The sequence below is a fragment of the Pelobates fuscus genome, chromosome 7 (genome assembly GCF_036172605.1).
Source record: "Pelobates fuscus isolate aPelFus1 chromosome 7, aPelFus1.pri, whole genome shotgun sequence".
Taxonomy (NCBI): domain Eukaryota; kingdom Metazoa; phylum Chordata; class Amphibia; order Anura; family Pelobatidae; genus Pelobates; species Pelobates fuscus.
The window spans coordinates 106,453,973-106,474,404 of record NC_086323.1 but is presented as its reverse complement, the minus strand read 5'-3'; the positions used below and the strand labels follow the sequence as shown (position 1 = coordinate 106,474,404).

Here is a 20,432-nt window from a genome sequence, read left to right as displayed (position 1 = left end):
TTTTTTTTAAAGTGCACATAGCCAATTTAAATTGTGTTTAATAAAATAAGCAAGATAAATAGTTTGTTCAAAGAAGTAACTACAATAGCTGAGAATAATTACTTTGTTTCCATTATACTGCATGCATTAGAGATTTTCAGGGTGGCAAGGATCCAACGTGAATAAGACATTTTGCGTAGAGAACGGAGTTTAGTCTACATTATTAATAATACACTGTACAATCGCCTGAACAAATGGAAGACAAGAGTCAGAAAGGGGGAAATTAGTTGCGCAAAATATATATTTTCTAGAAAGATGAAATAAGGCTCAGAGCTACTGTATAGTATGAAACGACTAAGTCATGTTGTTATGGAAACAAGTTCGGGAACCAATCAAAATGATAGGCATCTGTAAGATCCTGGTTAGTGGTTTATAGGCATTTCCAGGAATTAGCCATCCCTATGGAGACCAGTTTCCATAGCAAAGTTTTTAGACATAATTCATATTGAATCACTAGCATATGGATTGACCTAGAAAACCTTGTTGGCAAAATTATTAGATAATGACATCCACTTGCTATGGTTTTGTCACGTTATATACTGCTAACCATAATAAATTATTACATTTTATACTATTCTACCTGGGCAAGGAATTGTTGAGGCTGTACTGGCCAAGATGCATTAGGCCAGGGCTGTCCAACCTGCGGTCCCCCAGATGTTGCTGAACTACAACTCCCATGATTCTTTCAATTAAAAAGATAGCCAGGGAATCATGGGAGTTGTAGTTCAGCAACACCTGGGGGGGCGCAGGTTGGACAGCCCTGCATTATGCAGTAAGAAAACTGTGCAGTCAGAAAAACAAATCTAACTGATTTTATCATCATAGGACACATTTACTATATGGCATCTGAATAGCGGTTATTAAATACAGAGTTTGTTCAACACTATTTAAAACTACAAGAAAAAAACAAACAAAACATGGACTATTTTACTTTACTGTCATAGTATATTATATATCCTGGCCCAATTGTATAGTCCTATATTTTAGTTGTATATTAGGTTTGCTTTTAAAATTCTGAATGTTCACACGTTGCGTCTGTCAACATTTTACTCCAATTAGCCAGAGAGTTTCTTCTGGATTTGTCAATACCAATACTAAGTCCCTGCATGCTTTTTACATCAGTGGGCTATGTGCATGATACTGTTCCATCTATAAAAAAAGGCAACTGTATAAATAAAAAGGAAATGGCTAGGAGTGGAATGCTAAAAGAATTGAAATATGGGAGGGGGGAACATGAAAAGCATGACTTACTTGGGGCCTAAAAGAAGAAAAAATACCTAAAAAGAGTTGGATGGAACAGAGAGATAGCAGAAAAAGCATTAGAGTTACTGAAAAATATTATTTTAAGTATTTTTTATAAACACATTCTAATTTTAGGATAAAACCTCTAACCAATTCAGTCTAATCTAATCATTTCTATTGAAGTGAATAAATGCAACTCATTATATGGAGGCAGAAAATGAAAAACTACCCCCTTAATCAATAACCACTACAAATCAAGTTGCCTTAAAACAAATTTGAAAAAAATGTAAGGAGCACATGCTTTAAAGAGCTAAATGCAAATATAATCACAGTGTTATACAGTGGACATGTATAAACCGAATTTGTGCGTCAAGTGTCAATAATAAGTCTAAATGTTGTGTATCTGCAGTAGGTGCGATGAACCCACTTGTACCCACGTGTATGACTGTTGTGGTCAGAAGGCACCAAAATAATTAATCAATTAAACATATGCAGTAGACAACCCTGCCTACAATCAACAGTGTAAATGTGCAGCAGGTGGCACTGTCTGATCAAAATGCAATACAAGGTACTGTCTATTCTGGGTTCGTGTGCATGTGTAGATTGTAAACTGCCAAGACTGCATGATGCAGTATATAAATGCAGTAGCTGGTATTGTGTAATCTGAATACTGATTAGAACAGAAAGTGGAGTATTGATTAGGTACAGAAGACCTGATCTGAGCGATGTGTAGATGACAGTAAGATGACACTGCTCGGTTTAAATAGTGTGTCTGCAGTAAATGTCCCTGCCTGTAATCTCTGTGATGTGTGTATGACGGTGAAACCGTACCCTGCTGAACTGAGTGTACGTTGTAGAGAGTAGCAGTGTGTGTGCAGTAGATGGCAATGTGTGATGTACATAAGGAATATAAGAAGCACTGCCTGTCATATTTAATTTAGTAAATTTAGAATGTAGCACAAGCTTGGTGTAATGCTGTAACATCCAGAAAAAGTCACTGTCTGGTGGGAATATGCAGAAGGTAGCACATCTGGGTCTGGATATTATGTATGTTCAGTATGTGATTTTCTCTTGAGTTTTTTGTAAGTCTGGCACAAATTGTGTGTATATGGCTGGTAGTATTATGGACATTATTGGCAGTCTTGGACTACATTTCCTGTGTTCTTTATACGCTGCATAATTTACTTTTATTTATTCAGCATCACTAAGCATTTCAGCACTGGTATCACTAGCTTTCTGCTAAGTGTCAGAAATATTGTGTGCCGGATTCACCATTGTCATGAGTTAGGTGTCCATGTTTGTCTGTGTATATTCTTCATTGTGCTGCCTCCAATATTATTTCAAAGGAGAAATGTCACTCTCCAATATTTTTCATATGATATTTACTTATTTACACTATTTAACAAATATGTGTTTGTAACATCTGAAATAAGAACATTTGTGTCACTGAAAATGTCCTGGCTGTGCCTGCATTGAACTGGATTATAATGTAATTTGCTAAATCTTTATACAAGTTTAAAGAAAACAGTACATCATATGGAAAACATACCATAAGATTAAGACTTAAAGGGACAGTTAAGACACCATAACAACTCAATTTAGATGAAGTGGGGCCTCATAGTGCCCCTTTACACAACATTGTGTTTGCATAGTTTATACTTCCAGTATAAGTCTCTTTCCAAAACAAAAATGCCCTTGCTGAGTCCCCACTGCACTCTCTTAGCCTACACCCTGCTCGCTTGTGTAAATGCTAGGCTTAATCCAACTGTAATATCAATAGCACTAGATTTGTAATGTCCCATGTGTTTTATACCAAATATATAATTGTATAATTATTTTAGTTCAGTAAAATTATTATCAAATCTATTTCTGGATATTGTAAAATTATTTTTTTTCAATCAACATGCATCTTACGAAACGATGAGTGTTATTACTTTTACTTCCCCTTTGTATCAATCAGATAGACAAAAATCACATCATAAATTATCAGTGTGAACCATCAGACCACAGGGGGGAGAAGTCCCTTGGGAATAGACACTGTAAAAACAAACAGCAAAAAAGACAAGAGGATTTCCCCTGGGACACACCACTGAAATTCTGCTAAATAGGGCAAGCTTTCAGGATTCAGGGTCAGGCTGGCTCAGCTGCTACTCACAGACTCCTCACACCACCCACACTCTCATGGTTTCGCTTTGCATTACATCAAGTCCACTGGAAGCATGCCTCTGCATGCACCAATAGTTTGTTTGCAAAAAACATTTGTGGAGACGATATTATGAATAACTTTTTGTATTCTTTTGACATTTCTCAACAAACTTTAGAGTCATTTAAATATGTCTAACCCCAAATCTTTTTTTTTTCATTCCTAAAAATTTACATTTTAAATAGGAATTTTGAAAAAAAAAAAAACATTTAGGCATAGTGAAACTACAATATATGTATACGTTGTTATTGTACGTATATGGTTACAGCATCTTGGCATTATATGAATGCAGAGTTTAATGTTTTATATTAAGACTTATCAATTGCTTTGTTGTTGCAGCTAGCCAGTTAAAGTGAGTCGGACAACCAATTTTGGCCTTAGGGTTGTGCTACCTTTGCGATTACTACCTTGAACCACAATAGCCCGCGGTCAAGCCAATTCAACAATGAACACTGAACATACTCTTAAGTCTCTCTCTCTCCATTCTACCCTAACATTCATTAGTTCATTCCTCCGTCAGCAAATTTTTTTTATACAGGTATACATCTCTATCTCTTCAACTCTAATACACCCTGATCAAAGAACTTAACAACCCCTAATCACCATCACCAAGAATTGGAGCACAGTGCTCACATGACATTTTAAACACAAATTCTAAAGAAAATTGGCTACCTAGACTGCACGTCCATCTTAACTTTTGTACACTTTTCTTCCTATACTAGAATCTCTAAAAGTGATTTCCTCACTGTCATAAAAGACACTACATCATCACATACTCTACTGGTCATTCTATGGGCAGTTATCTTTGTCTTAAAAGCCTTTGCCTGAGACTGCCCAACTCCTATAACTTTCAATCCATCATTCACTTCCCTATTTCTTCAAGCTTTTTTTCTGTCCACATCCATCCACATGCTTCCAGTTGATGCTTGTTTCCCCATCTATTACAACTGAAATCACAAATGGTTGTTGCCAAATGCCTAAAAAAAACATCTAATCACAATCTTGTGTTACATTTCATGGTTCATCTTCCAAACAGAAACTGACGATAGACCATTTGATATTGGTAGATACGTTTTCAATGATTTAATATTTTGTCTAACTTTTATAGCTTCAATGATTTAATTACTATTTTTGATAAACTTTTACAGTCATTTAATTTTTTTTAAATATATGTTTACATTTTGTAATATTTTATTATTTTTCTATATATTAATAGTTTTTTTTTAAATATATGTGTTGATATTTTAATATGTTGAAAAAGTAATTTGAAAGGTTAACCAAAAATATCAAATAATTAGGAAAACGTATCCAACAATATTAAATTGATGAAAAAGTTAGCAAGCTAATCTGACTTTACTCCCTTGCCCTCTTATATACTAACTACCTGTCCGTCTTCCAACTGAAATATCAACCTTGTCTGATTCCACCTAATCTTTACTATTTTTGTTGTTATTGGTATTTGTAGAATGAATGTGCATTGTATTTTTTATAGTATTATAACTATCTATATAATGTGCCCTGGGTGAAAAGACTTTATAAAACATGCTAAATAAAGATACAAGTGCATAAGTGTTTATCCATAGGAATTCACAGAATCTGCGTTAAGTCCTCTGGAGACTTGGAACCATTGATTTTTATGGGCATATGCATATCCTTATATCCACAGTTTGTTTCCTGTTAAAACAGATAAAGGATGCAGGAATTTCAGAAGGGGCTTTTTCTCTCCATAAAAGTTATATATGGAAACATATTATTAAGTGTTTAGTGTATTAATGTAGAAGCATCAAAAGTAATATATTCATAAATAAAAGCATATATCAGAGAACTCTGGTACATAGTATTTCATCACAATACACAAAAACATTTATATATTTAAATCCCTGCCCAAAATGTCACCATAAAATAAGCTTTTCCTATAAAAATGTAAAAAAAAAAAATTAAAGGCTGTAACTACTAATATCCCCATTTACCAATTATTGATAGTCAAATAATTAAGAAAAATAAAAACGATGACTAAATAGAATGACATTATTTTAAGATAAAGGGGTAGAGATAGAAGAAAAGAAATTAGGAAATCCCAATCCAATCTGTCTCTTCAATAGATTATTGTAGGGAGCAACTTGTTCTTTATATATCTATCAAATACCTTATCACATATTCATTTAATATGTATTCATTTCCATAGTTTATCACAAGGAGGAGCCGAACAATAGGCCTTATGGGCTATTTTCTCTTTTTTTGTGAATTGTTCATTCAACTTTTCCAAAGTTGAGACAATAACTAATTTCTAATGATGGGATATTAGAAAAAGCAATATATGAGAAAAAAATGTTTATCTTATTTTTTGAGACACGTGAAGGAAATATATGCAGTAGTGCATTCTTAGCTTTTCTTGGTAAGGACATTAACAGACTTAAAAACCTCATCACAATAAATAATTCCAGCATATATGTTCCTTATGTTCGTAGTCAGCTGGCATCCAGAATTCTTTAGAAGCTGAAGATAAAATATGATCTAAAATTCCTGGAGCTAAAGTCAAGCGACATAGCACCTTACTATTAAGCTCTATGTGGTTACAGCACAACGTGAAACTGTTTGTCAGATTATCAACTGCGTCCACCCATGTCTAAATTGAAGGTTTTACCATTATAAGTAAAATTCATTTTTCTAATATTGGTGTCTGGGGTTTGTCTTTAAAGGAACACTCCAGGCTCCTGAAGCACCCCAGCTTGCTGTATTGTTATGTGTGTGAAGACTATACTCTATATTTTTCATTTTTCATTTTACAAAAAATGCAGATTTCAACTTAAATTAGCCCTTTTATAAATGTACCTGGTTACACCCCCTAGCTGTCAATTGGACAACTAGTCTTGTTACTTCCTGGTAGTTTAGTTTGGCGCTAAACTCAAGAGGCAGAGAAATACTTCTCATTGAGCTGTATTGGGAAGTCTGTAATTGGACAGCCACAGAAAGCCTGTCCAAGGTTAGAAGGGAAAGGCTTGCTAAGGCTTCAGACAAGAGATCTTTTAGATATATCCCCATTGAAAAAATGCCTAATTATATGCACTCATGTTTTAATTGGGGTATATCTAATAAACAGTGATGCACTCAAATATTTTAATATTGTCAGCAAATCAGTGAGATGTGACAAAATCTACTGCTTTTTTTTAGCTATATAAAAAAAAAGTCATAAACATTAGATATTTTACAAAGGGAATACAAATCAGTAAATTCAATTTATGTGAATGAGTATATTTACAGAATATAATTAGTGAATAAACGCATAAGCCATATTATGCCTGCTTTTTATTGACTGTTATTCCACAGGTCATTTATTTTCCTCTAAGCATTAATAAAACTACTTCAGTAGCTGTTTTGTAATCAATTCCAGTTTTGCACATGAATCAAGATTTCAAATTCTCAAAATAATGTAACTGATCATTTTTCTTTTTTATTTTCCAAATCAGCTGCAACGCAAAAATGAGAACATAATAATATAATTTCTATTTCAGAACAAGTTAGTAATTCTGAAAACAAATTGCCTACCTGTTTAGAATATGAGCATCATAGACACGGTTCTCCTGAATGTTGTAGCAGTCGCTTTTGGACTGAGGGATAGAATTGTGCTCAGACAGCATGGTGGAAGCTGCAGTAGTGATGATAGCAATCCCGTCTCGAACTCGAGCTGGCAAGTCGTAGTCCCACTCATCATAGGACACCGAGATGAGCCCTGTTGGAAACTCAGCTGGCACAGTGTCGGTGTCTCCTGCCACCAGGCTCGGTACAATCCATGTGTAACCATATCCCGTCAACCCCACCGAGTTGGCCACCTCAAATATATAAGTGGCTTCTTCTTTTGTGCAGTACAGCAAGATGACGGGACTTTGAAGTTTCTTTAGCTGGTTTTGAATCTTGGAGTCATTGTCATCTAAAGACATATCCAGATGTATAACTTCTTCAAGCTCCCAACCCACAAAGCTGTTTTCAATGGTGCTCCGTACCTTGTTCTCAAAGTCTTGGTATCCTGGGAAGTAGGTGGTGACAATGGAAAAGATGTACCAGTCATATTCCTCCATGATGTTAAGCATGACAGAAGCCTGCTGTTCAATGGAGGGTCCAAACTGGAAGAACATGGATGATTCCTCCTGTAATAAATAACATGAGAAATTATTAAGAAGCATTCATTTTACCTGCTAACACTACATATAAAGCATTAATAGATAGATAGATAGATAGATAGATAGCTTTTAAAAACTTAAAACAGCTATTTTCTAGTAATGCTTTCTAGGACTTCAAGTTATATAGCATCCACAGGTTTGTGACTATAAAACAACATCCGGTTTAGGGAGAAAACAGTTACAATGCACCGATAACATATATAGTAAACAAAATGTCTGTTTTAAAATAGTCATATAGTCATATAAATATCTAAAAAAAAAAAAAAATATTGGAGTACTTCAGAGACGGAAATTTGCAAATGAATTAAGTTAAAACTGAAGACCAATGCTCCAGTCAGGTAATTAGACCTTTATATATATATATCTTAATAAAGGTCTATTTAATTATCTGACCAAAATGCTGATCCTCGAGTTTTAATAAATTATTTTATTATAACAAGTCTCCAGAGTGTTCTCCTTTGCATTTGAATTTCCTTTACGGCAGCACATTGGGCTTGTTATACATGATAGACAGATCTGAACTAACCAAAACCATTAGGACTGTCGCCCTTGCTCTCTGTCCTTTTTAACATTTATTATTTATTTGATTAAAAAAAATATCAGGATTAACATATGGCTGCACAATGGGTACAATTCATTTAACACGCTATGTGCTGCCATGGAAAACACTTTATTCTTAAGTTCACAACATATGCATTTGCCTTCTTCCTATCCTACTCCCCACAACTCACTTATAGAAATATCGGGTTTTGGAATTGGAATTTATTCAGAGCAGCTAAGCAGCCAAACGTAGAGAAAGCAGCTTAAGATTTCAGCCAGGTTATAGTTGCTAAATTAAATTCTATATGCACTTTATATTATAGTTTTGATGAGCTTTGTAGGTGCACCTATTTTACAAATATCAGGTAAATACAGGCAGTTTAAAGTGATCATTTAACGAGATGATGGAATTAATTTTTATATTAAAAAAACTCTAACCAGAATGGGTGATTAAATAAATAAATGCTGAAACATCAGAGGGAAATATAACACGACAACATGGAGGTCTCAGTATTCAGAAGAGGTTCACATTGTTAATATTATAATTATTATTGGTATTTTTATAGTGGTTACTTTTTCTGCAGCGCTTTACAATACTACAATATAATGATTAAAGAAATTATTTTATTGACAGGAGACAAAATCAAAGAGGCTCTAGTAAAGAAATAGAATTTAGTTAGACAGTTGCATAATTTGAAAAACACCCTTAATCATACACAATAATTGTATGCCATATTGGCCTATAGGGGGAGGTGTCACAATAGTATATGGTGATTGAATTAAATACTGTTTGCCCTTTTCTCCTTATAATTGACTTACAATTCGTTGTTTTTGCTCTCATTAGATGTTGCTTATTACCAAAAAAATGCTTCTATCAGAAAGCATATCTAACATAAAAAATCTTGGGCAGGGGGGGGAGGGGGGGGGGGAAGTAGAAGAAAACAAGCTGATAAGACAGATGTCAGTTGTATCGAAAGATCACTTTTTAAGATTTAAGTGATAATTGCATGTTTGATGCATTCCGGGAGGGAAGCAAAATTGGCAACAAGGTGTTAATTGTTAAAGGAGGGTGATGGAAAGAGTTAAAATGAGATGTAAGGGGAGGGGATCAAGAGAAAATGTGGTAGGAACAAGGGGACAAATACAAGTATGGAAACCAATAAAAAAAATGCTTAGAGTTATGGTAAAGAGAAGAAGGATAGGTAATTTTGAGATAAATTATGTGTTGTGACGTGATATCAAGTGGTGAAGAAGGAGTTAAGCAATATACGTTTACTTAATAAAATAAAAATTGAAATGCAGAAATTCAGATGTAGTTTGGTACTTCTTTTTTAAAAAGGTAACAGGTTAATTCCGAGCACCCAAGATGAAGATATCACCGCAGGGAAAAGCGGATGGCAGTTGGTTATTTTTATTTTGTGTGGCAATACGTTCTACTGATTTGATTATACTTCATAAAAGCAGTTACTGTAGTTTTACCATTAAAACTAAATATACACTTCAATAAAAGTTATTTTGCTAATAAATTAAGAAGTATACTATCCAGAATTAAATTTTAACTCACTTTATGGTGTGACAAACCAGAAAGAACTTTACATGAGCAATAAAACCTATCGATGTACTGTGCACTGAAAGATGCATTGGCCAGTCGAAGATGTAATCTCTACCATATAATTACAAACATGATGACTTAAACATATGAGCACACTCAAACATACACACATTCTTACAGAACAACTAGGGATTGAGTTGCCATAAGTCAACCTTTCTTATATTGACAACACATAACATGACTGATCTTTACCAACTGTTTTGGCAGGGACACATGCATTGGGTCTATTAGGCTTTGCTGTTGCGAATAGTTCAAGGTTTTTCAGAGGTAGAAATAAACATTGTGACCTTTGGAGAACTTGTATATAGCAAAACAGTGTTTGATAACAGAAAAGAACACTTGGCATTCTCAATATATCCATTCCATTTGTTTGTTTACAACCCTAGTTTCTTTAATACCATTTTAGTTTTCTTCCTTTGCTCTGTCCCCATCCAAAGTAATTTGCCCTCCCCTATCTTTACGCATTTTAGGAGTGGCTATTGATGGTAGGGGGTAAAAGTTTTTGGTAGATGATTGTATAACATATATATAGTTGACTTTCTCATCTCTCCAGGTGGTATATTTTTGTGTAGCCCTCATTCTCATGTACTCTACTAGAGGCCTGGGAGTCCAAGGGTTCTGCACAGTATCTTAGCTGTTCCTATAACTGCACACTCATGGAAGCGGTAGCAATCTCAGAAGTCCCACCTGGAATCTGCTAAAGCCTATCTGGGACTACTACTGCCTTCACATTCCACATCCTTTCTAGCTCCTTTTTCAGTCCTTGTCCACCTCATGTTTCTGATGTTTTGGTCACTGGGCATTGACACATCCACTACCACTGCAGCCTTCCATTCCTTGTCTACTACCACAATCTCAGGTTGGTTGGCCAGTACTTGCCTGTCTGTCTGGATTTAGAAGTCACACGAGATCTTGTGACAAGCTCTGTCATTCTCAACTATTCTTTCTGGTATCTCCCACCTGGACTAAGACAGGTCCAAACAGGCCCGGACTGGCCATCGGGCACACCGGGCAAATGCCCGGTGGGCCGCGGTGGCCATGGGCTGAGGCCGGCAGGGGAAGGTCCCAGGATCTCCCCTGCCGGTCTTTGCAGGGCCGGCACTATCCGAGCGCCGGCCCTGCTGTTTGCCGCGACGGGCCGGTGGGGAGATCAAAGATCTCCCTCACCGGCCCACTTTCATAGACCTGCGGCTGGGGAGGAAGGGAGGGAGAGAGAGGACCCGGCGGAGCTCTATCTTGCAGCTCCGCCGGGTTCCTCTCGCGAGATCCGGCGCGTTGCCATGGTAACGACCGGATCTCGCGAGAGTGAACTCTAGCCTGCAGGCTAGAGTTCACTCACCACGAGGACCACCAGGGATGCTGGGCGAGTGACTGAACCCCCTCCCAGATACCACCATGCCGGTCCCCTCCTCCCAGGCTAAAAGGTAAGAAGGGACATAATGCCTACTTAGATTTATTTATTTGTATATTTACCACAAAACACAATCCATAACATTTACACACAGCACTCTCACACACATCAGCACTCACACACATCACCCTCAGCACTATCACACACATCATCCACAGCACTATCACACACATCACCCTCAGCACTATCACACACATCATCCACAGCACTATCACCCTCAGCACTCTCACACACATCATCCACAGCACTATCACCCTCAGCACTCTCACACACATCATCCACAGCACTATCACCCTCAGCACTCTCAGACACATCATCCACAGCACTATCACACTCAGCACTATCACACACATCATACACAGCACTATCACACTCAGCACTCACACACACATCACACTCAGCACTATCACACACATCATACACAGCACTATCACACTCGGCACTCACACACACATCACACTCAGCACTATCACACACATCATACACAGCACTATCACACTCGGCACTCTCTCACACACATCAAACTCAGCACTATCACAAAACACATCACACACAGCACTATCACACTCGGCACCCTCACACACAGCACCCTCACACACAGCACCCTCACACACAGCACCCTCACACCTCACACACATTATCCACAGCACTATCACACTCGGCACTCTCACTCACATCGCACTCACACACACATCACAATCAGCACTATCACAAAACACATCATACACAGCACCCTCACACACATCACACACAGCATCCATCATACACACATGCTGCACCCCTCACATACACACAGAACCTCCCCAACACACTGCACCACACACATACACAATACTTCCAAACATATGTACATACATATATGTATACATATATATATATATATATATATATATATATATACACACACACACACACACACACTACATTCCTGACATACACACTCTGGATCCCCTATACACACACTAGATTCCTTGTAAGCAAACACATACTACACCCCTAAACACACACTCTCTACAAACACTGCATCACCTATACACACACACACACACACACACACACACACACTTGCTACATCCCCTATACACACATTCTCTACAGCCCCTAGCCACATATGCATTACATTACACCACAAACACAACACGACTAAAACCGACCTTATTACATAATACCACACCACAATCGGCTCACTCTATACACACACACAATACCACAAGCAGGCTCCAAACACATGCACAATACTCTTTCCTGGCCTTTTTGTCTCCTGGTATCCATTTATAGAGACACCAGAGACAAGTTGCAAGGAAACACAGTGCAAGCATGTTATTAAATTTGCTTGCACTGTGCAGAACTAATACAGGGATTTTTTCTCATGCTAGAGCTCTTTAGCAGAGCTCTGCGCATGGTCTGCCCTGGTCTGCACTTTGAGAGGGGGCGTGTTTGTCGTTAGTGATGACAAAACACACCCTCTCTGCCCCGCCCCCTTCTTAGTGGGCCGCTGTGATAAAAAAAATGCCCGGGCCGAATTTTTATCCCAGTCCGGCCCTGGGTCCAAACCATATTCTGTGCAGATATATTCATGTACACAATTTCAGTGTATGCACTTCCTGCTAACATCTTGCACCCAGTTACTATGTGCTGCAATGTCTCAGAGGCTTATTTGCACAGTCTGCACATGAGTCTTGTGTGGTATGGTAGACATCCATTTCTATCGATCTGGTGCAGAGTGCCTCTTCCTGGGCTGCCAGGATTAGTGTCTCAGTGCTGTTGGATTTTGTAATGAATAATAAAAAAAAATCAGCAACCAAAATCTGTCTCAAAATAATACCTTCCCTAAGATTTATAAATTGCATGCTGTTACAGAGCCTTCTTGAATAATACACCTACAACATGTTTCTTTCACCTTGTTGTCTGTTGGTTCATGTTTATCTTTCTAAATTTTGTTATTTAAATTGTCTATGCTGCGGCTGATTCATTTTACTCTTGCTGTCTTGCTCCTCTTTTTTTCAGTTTTTTAATTAATTTTTTTTTTTTTTACACCTATTGACTCCTGCTGTCTCTTTTCTTGCTTTTGTTCCTCCTGTAAACCGTCTTCCTACTGGCAAATCCAGCCTTGAAATAGCAAATCTAAAATTACAACTGTTGACATTTCAATGTAAATGGTATTGAACCGTTTAACTCTGCAAATTATGTTACCTGTCCATTGTGTGAGCTGAACTACCAAACTAGCAAAAATAGAGAATCCCTGTAAGGTTAGGTAATTCTTCTTTTTTTTAGGAAGATTAGTCAAGATTAGTATACGGAACATAGTTCCCCTGGGCCAAACAGTAGTTAGGGCCATCCCATTTCAAGGGAGGCTGCATGTACTGATTTAAATGTTTAAATGACAGCATTGGTCAGGTCAATTTGAACCAATACAACAACATTTAACTATAGAATTTTGTAATAAACATCCACAATTAAAATAGCACTATGTTCTAGAGGTAGTCCCACTCATGACATAAAAAGGTTGATGAAGCCCTTACTTGAGTATTTAAAATATTTAACAAAAAGTTATCTTAGGTCTAAGATATCAAAGCCTACTGCATGACGCCATTGAAGAACTCCTTTAACATGTTCGGTTTAAAAATAAGCTCTCTGCAATGGTTGTAGCCAAGAATGGCCTGCATTTTAATGAGGCAGAAGCAATTCTTAATGTGCATTAGAGTATGGCATGTGTAAGCACTGTGTGATATGAGCAGGGGTGGCTAATGTATTACTGTATGTACATATAGTATGTTTCTGTTACCTGATCCTGATAGATGGAGACAGGCATAATAACCAAGGCAATATTAAACATTTCTATGTTGGTACGGTTTATTTTTCTCCCTGAGGCCTTTCAATGCAGCATAGTTATAATAATATTTATAAGGGGAAACACACATTGCAATGTTTGGCTTTGTACGAACCTGCTACCACCCATTTATTATTGGCTCGCACCTAGAACACAAGTAATACAAGCCCGGTGCAAATTAAATTTCCAGAAACAGTACGGGTCTTGACATGAAAGTAAAGTATGTATTCCGTACATTTCTTTCTTGTACAACCTTTCCAAATATATTGGAGAAAAGCACACAGGAGGCTGAAGAATGATTTTAGGGAAGCCAACAGAGGATAATGGGATTTGAAGAAAAAACTAGCGGTGGGCATTTAGATTCTTGAATGACCCTGACTTGTAAATGATTTAGAAATTTAAAGAGGAAATGCCACTAGTGAGGCACTTGCACTAGCTCTTGGTTGTGCAAATCTCACTAGTTCCAATATATATTTTTTTTACTTTGCATGCTATGCAGTGTAAATGCTCGGCATATAAATTGGTTTAATACCTGCAGAGCAGTATGCATGACACATGCGCATCTACATGCTACTGCAGAAATGCACCCAAGCATGCATAAACGCATCTTAAGCATCATGAGACAGCAAACGCTGAGTCCCTGATGAAGTTGTTGTTTAAATCACCGCATAGTGCATCAGACCATTTCTAAAAAATGCAATTTCTCACTTAAGGTAGCACTTAGCACTTTTTCAGCTGTTGTTGATCTTTATAGTGGTTCTGTTTTCTTTGTGGCTAAGGCAATATGGCAGACTCCATTAGAGCAGAGGTAACCTAGCCAGACAACCGCTGGTTAGAATAACTGGTTTCTGAGAATCACTAGGCCAGTAGAGCCAAGGTAATTTAGCCAGAGAGCTGTCGAGAGGACAGATTAATGTACTTTTCTCTCTGCACTCTCTACACTATGCCCATCCCATGTGTTCCTTATAAAGGGTTAAAAAGTATGTAGGGGTTTAGAAAAATACCCCTCTCTGCCTCATTAGAGATTTTCTGTTGCCTTAATCTGAAGCAGGATCCAGGATCCAGCAGGAGTAGTTTGCCTTGATTTGGCAGGTGGGTTTACATCTAATGGCCAATGTAGTGGAACTAAAAACCTCCATTTATATAAATATGCACAGGGATTTGTGAATAGTGTGCAAGTAACTTAGTTTCTTTGTTTTTTTTATTACATGTACTGGGGCTGATGTGTACTATGGTTATTTCTGCCGCCCAGGAGTAGTGGGAGTTTGAGCGCAGGCCTTATTTTTGTGTATTTGTATCAGTCTTGCTCTACAATGTAAAGGGAGTATTAAAAATGAGAGGCATTTTGCTGCTGCCGGCCTGATAATCTTTTACCTGGGCTACAACACTATTTATAGACACTTTAGGAGTTTGTGTGTTTTTGTTTTTGGTTGGAGAACCATGGCTTACGGGCTGTAGAGCACTGTTATATCCTTTCCTGTGTAGCACCTCGTACTTACTTACATCCTCTGTAGGAATAAATTACTGACCAGTCCTTTACTATATGCTATATATGTACACTCTATTTGGTCAAGATATTAGTTACGTTAGCTGGCCATGTAAGTTATCCTGCCTATTCTTTCTCCTATGAGACACTTTTGACCCGTTGTCTATTGGAGGAACCCCTTTTACTTATTCTGCTGCTATCTTGCTTTATACTTTTGTTTTGGTTTTTTGGTTTTATATTGGGGATATACTGAGTTTGATAATTTATACCATTATTTTATGAGTTATTCAAGTGATTGAGATTTGAATGAGATGAAGGTATTTAGGATGATGATTTTTATATTTTTTTTACTTACCTCAGTTGTATTAATAACCCTAGTAAAATCTTTAATAAGGTTCACTGAGGTAACTAAAAATGAACACTTCTCTGGAGGTGATAGTTGTGACAGTTTCACTTTAAACAGTGACCTAGTAGTTTTGGTGAATTAAATCAGCCTTTGTGATATCACCAGGTGACATGTTTAGAAGTTTATTTCCTATTTATTGCTACTGCTTGTGACAGTGTGAGTACAGTATATGTCTTGGTATGTATGCAGAGATGTAGTTTACAGGTTATACGTGTAAACAGTATCTCCAGCAAAACTAAGCAAACTTATAAAATAATAGATTACACGAACTAGTTTAGAAGTACATTTATATTGTTAAATGACTTGTTCACATAAAAAATTAGCGTCTAGAAAAGCGGTACACTAAGGGGTTTTTCACTAACGTGTAGCAAATTGAAATCTAAATTGCAAAATTTAGGTTGACATACCGAAGATGTGGCTGCAGCATAATTACAAAATCAATACTTTATTTCTAAATTTTGTTTTTTTAAGGGACACTATAGTCACTAGCACCAGCAGCAGCAGACTGGAATAAAGGTAATATTTTACTATATGTAGGGCGGTACAGTGGGGCAAGGGGGGCTAGATGGTGTTTTTAACACTATAGGGCCTGTAATGCATGTTTGTGTTTCAGACCCTATAGTGTTCCTTTAATTCTAATTTCAATTAATTACTATTTAATTTTTAGTGAATAAATCCTTATGACAGCAAAGTAAGATCAGAAAGATTTAGGTACCAACGGGGGACTGTCCCAGTTCCTCCATATGTTTAGGAGATTTTCAAATTGGGCACACACAGGACAATATCTGAGAAAGTTTAATTGTCAATAATCATAAAATAGCTAATCAAATGTTACTTCAATTTATTCTGATACTATTTTAAAATCGCATTGGTGTCAAGCACAAGATGTAATGATTATTAAAGATAAGCTCCAAGCACTATATCAACTTCATCAGAATGAGCTCCCTGTTCACAAAACGGCTTAAGAATGTACATATTTTCGCAAGCCATTTCTATGAATGGGGAACTACTGATTGGCTTAGGCGTCTGCTGATGCTCTTAGCCAATCAGTTTTGGCTCTGCCAAGGCATTCTAAGGCTTCCTGTTTGAAGAATCTGAGAGAAGCAGGGCATGAATAGAGCTAAACAGCACTGGAGAGAAGACTTTGATGTTAAACTATTCCTAACCCCTAAAGGTCAGCAGGCTCTAGGGAACTCCTGGCACCATAACAACTTCACTCGGATGTAGTTATTGTGAAGCCCAGAGTGTTCCTTTAAGTATAATTTGCGTGTGTGCTTCTATTAAATGTGTTACTGGTGACATTTGCTGGCCAGAAAAGAAAACACAACTTTTTTATTTTAATGTAAATTAAATAGACATGACCTTAGTGCTGGTAGGACAAGTAAGGATTATTTGTCAATCCTATTTTGTTGATAGACTATATGATCTATAAGGTGGTGAAATGAAATCCTGTCCCTGAGTCTAATCACGGAGAAATTCAATCTCTGGAATCTCACACATTAGGGCTGTGTATTATACTGTATTTGGAACATGGTGTCAAAATTAGGGACAACAGGCACATTGCAACATTTTGTGCATCTTCACAACATGCTGATGACACTGAAACCACTGTGATAAAAAGAAAATGTATTAAATAACTCCTGACTAACTTCCTGTGTGGGATTCTCACCATTCGTCATAACCTGAAACTTTAAATGTTTGGACAGATAGACATATATATGTTAGTGACCAAGGTTGTACTTTATGTGCTGAAAGATAGATTGCTGAGAGATAGAACAAAACTCTTCTATCTCTCAGCAATCTATCTTTCAGCACATAAAGTACAACCTTGGTCACTAACATATATATGTCTATCTGTAATGAAGGTTTGGCACATGAACACTCACATTTTTTGTATTTGGTCATCTTTATACAAAAATGAGAAGGACAAGCACCCATTAGAAACTATTATTATTATTTTTTTTAAAAAAGCATAAAAGTGTAATTATCTATCTTTATAGTGTATTAAGTTGTATTTGATGTAGATAGATGTGCTTCTTTCTGGAATGTTAGTAAAATAAACACACATGATGGCATCATACGATGCACAAGAATGTAAATGAACATATGCACAGTGTATACATACTGATCAGGTATCATGTAAAACAATACACGTAATATGGACAGATATTCTGCATATACTTCTTTAAGAGCCCCACATGCCCATATCCTCCCCTGTGATCCTGGTCCAGCTGCTAACATCTGTTTAGCACTCGTTGGCTATGGCCAGAAAGCAGCTGCTGCTTGTGTTGTGTCCCAGCTCGTCACAATGAGATCAGGGAAATAAACCATTTCAAAATAGATGGGGTAATGAGATGAGCACAAAGCTCCCAAAGGAGCCAGCTGACCGGGCGGGGGACTGCCACTGGATTTCTAAGCTCATTTCCTCGGCTGCAGATGGACCAATTTGTCCTCAGTTTGCTTAGTGATTTTGCTACAAAAAATGCCAAGTCAGTAATCTATCTATTTATCTATCTATCTGTCTATCTATCTATCTATCTATCTATCTATCTATTTATCTATCTATCTGTCTGTCTGTCTGTCTGTCTGTCTCTGTCTGTCTATCTATCTAGTTAGTTATTATTTGACAATCTTTATTTGTATACAGTTAGAAATGTACAAAATGACTCAACAGGTAAGATATTAATTAAATTCATGGAAAGCCAAATATCAATTTAATAAAAAAAAATCACATTGGTTTCTCAAGCCATGTAATTTGTCAAGTCCCTCCATTTAACTTTGCTTTTAGCATTTAAATCCTCCCTTTTGACACTATCCTGCACTAAAACCGTTTTTATCTGTAACTATCTCCTTAACTTGCTTTTTCTTAAGTTTGGGTTTTGTCCTTCTTTACTTCAACCTGTCAATCAGCTTCCCTTGGTTTTTCACACTCTCCTACCTTGTCAATCTGCTTTAATTTAATCTCACTATTTTCCTTCTCTTTGATTGTTGTGTCCACAATCTGCCAATCTCTACATCTCTTTCCATTGGTAAGGTTTATTAGGCATTGATATAATCCCAATGTACAGACTGTTATTGGTATGACTATTTTGTCTATGGAGGGATAACGTTGCTTTGTGTGGTAGATGGATATCAATGGGCACAGCACTAATTGTATTAATATACATATGTTTTGTGTGTCAAACTGGGTTATGCAATGCAAGACAATATGTTTTAACATTTTGTATTAAAAAGTTATAAAAGTGCTAAAACTAGTGTCTTCAACCTTGGTTAAAAAAAACAGACAAAACACACATACACACACACATAAGCTCTGGCTCTGGGTCAGGAGTCAGGACTTATAGAGAGCAGATCTTATGTTTTACATATTTTATTAAAAGTGAATAGTGTGCACTGAGCTAATTTTGAAGAAAGTGTCACTAAGCTATTGTCATGTCTGTAATTCAGGTCACTGTCAAAACAGAACCATTGAAATACCATTCCTCTGTAAACCATATTGTCATCATTTATAGATGTCATTAAAACTCCAAGATCATGTTAATATACCTTAACATTCTTCACCATTATACATCTTTTTAATTACAAAACGTATTTAAATATTTATTGAAGTTTTGTCTCAAAAGCGCTGGTGTTTTTACAGCTGCTGTGCTTTCTGCTTTTTCAGCTGCTGTGGGATTCATCACAAAGGAATATACACATACACACAGACACGCACACACACACACACACAAAAACAGACACACTCACACAATTGTTTCCTTCCTGGCTGCAGCACCATTGACCTAGATGTATATTGACTGTCAGGTCTGTCACTGTGGGACCGCACTGAGCTCTATAATTACCTGGCAATCAAATTCAGGAACTGTCGAGCAACATATCGGTAGCAATGTATTACATAACTCATAACAGGGCCCAGAAGGTTTGATCAATTTCTGATAGTGGAACCGTGTCTAAATCTTTTTACAGGGAGTTTTTTAGCTTGTCTTTGGGGCATAAAATATAAATAAGAGTGCTATTTCTAACTTGGACGCATTCCGTATCTCCTTTTACGTCTGTGTAATTTTTACAAAGATGGGTGAATGGATTTGATACAGAGAGAACAAGAACAATTGTTTTGTTCTCCATTTGCCTTTTTAGATGAAATTCCAATGCTGAAACAGGATCTAAGACTAGTGCAGTTTTAACTCTGTTTCTAATATGTGTTGTATAATAATTAGATAATATTTTTTTTATCTTTCATTTAGCACAGCCTGAATGCTTGTTCTTTTATTGGCAGTAATCATATTCATGAAAACTATTATGCAAGGAAAAACTTTTAAACCTGTTCCCAGTGTTCTTTTTCATATTACTAATTTTGCCTACACTATAATAACTTACATTGACCAGGTAGAACATTTAAAGCACCTGCCCAATATTGTGTAGATCCCCCTCGTGCTGCCTGAACAGCTCTGATGCATTGAGGTTTGGACTCCAGAAGACCTTTGA

General features: G+C 36.9%; 1 protein-coding gene across 1 annotated transcript in view; it reads right to left on the bottom strand.

The window, feature by feature from the left end:
• GRIN2B (glutamate ionotropic receptor NMDA type subunit 2B) overlaps positions 1-20,432 on the bottom strand; it is a 527,768-nt gene that overhangs the window by 195,534 nt on the left and 311,802 nt on the right. Inside the window, exon 4 of the mRNA XM_063426354.1 lies at positions 7,031-7,629. Within this exon, the coding sequence (XP_063282424.1) occupies positions 7,031-7,629 (599 nt within the window). The remainder of the gene's footprint in view (positions 1-7,030; positions 7,630-20,432) is intronic.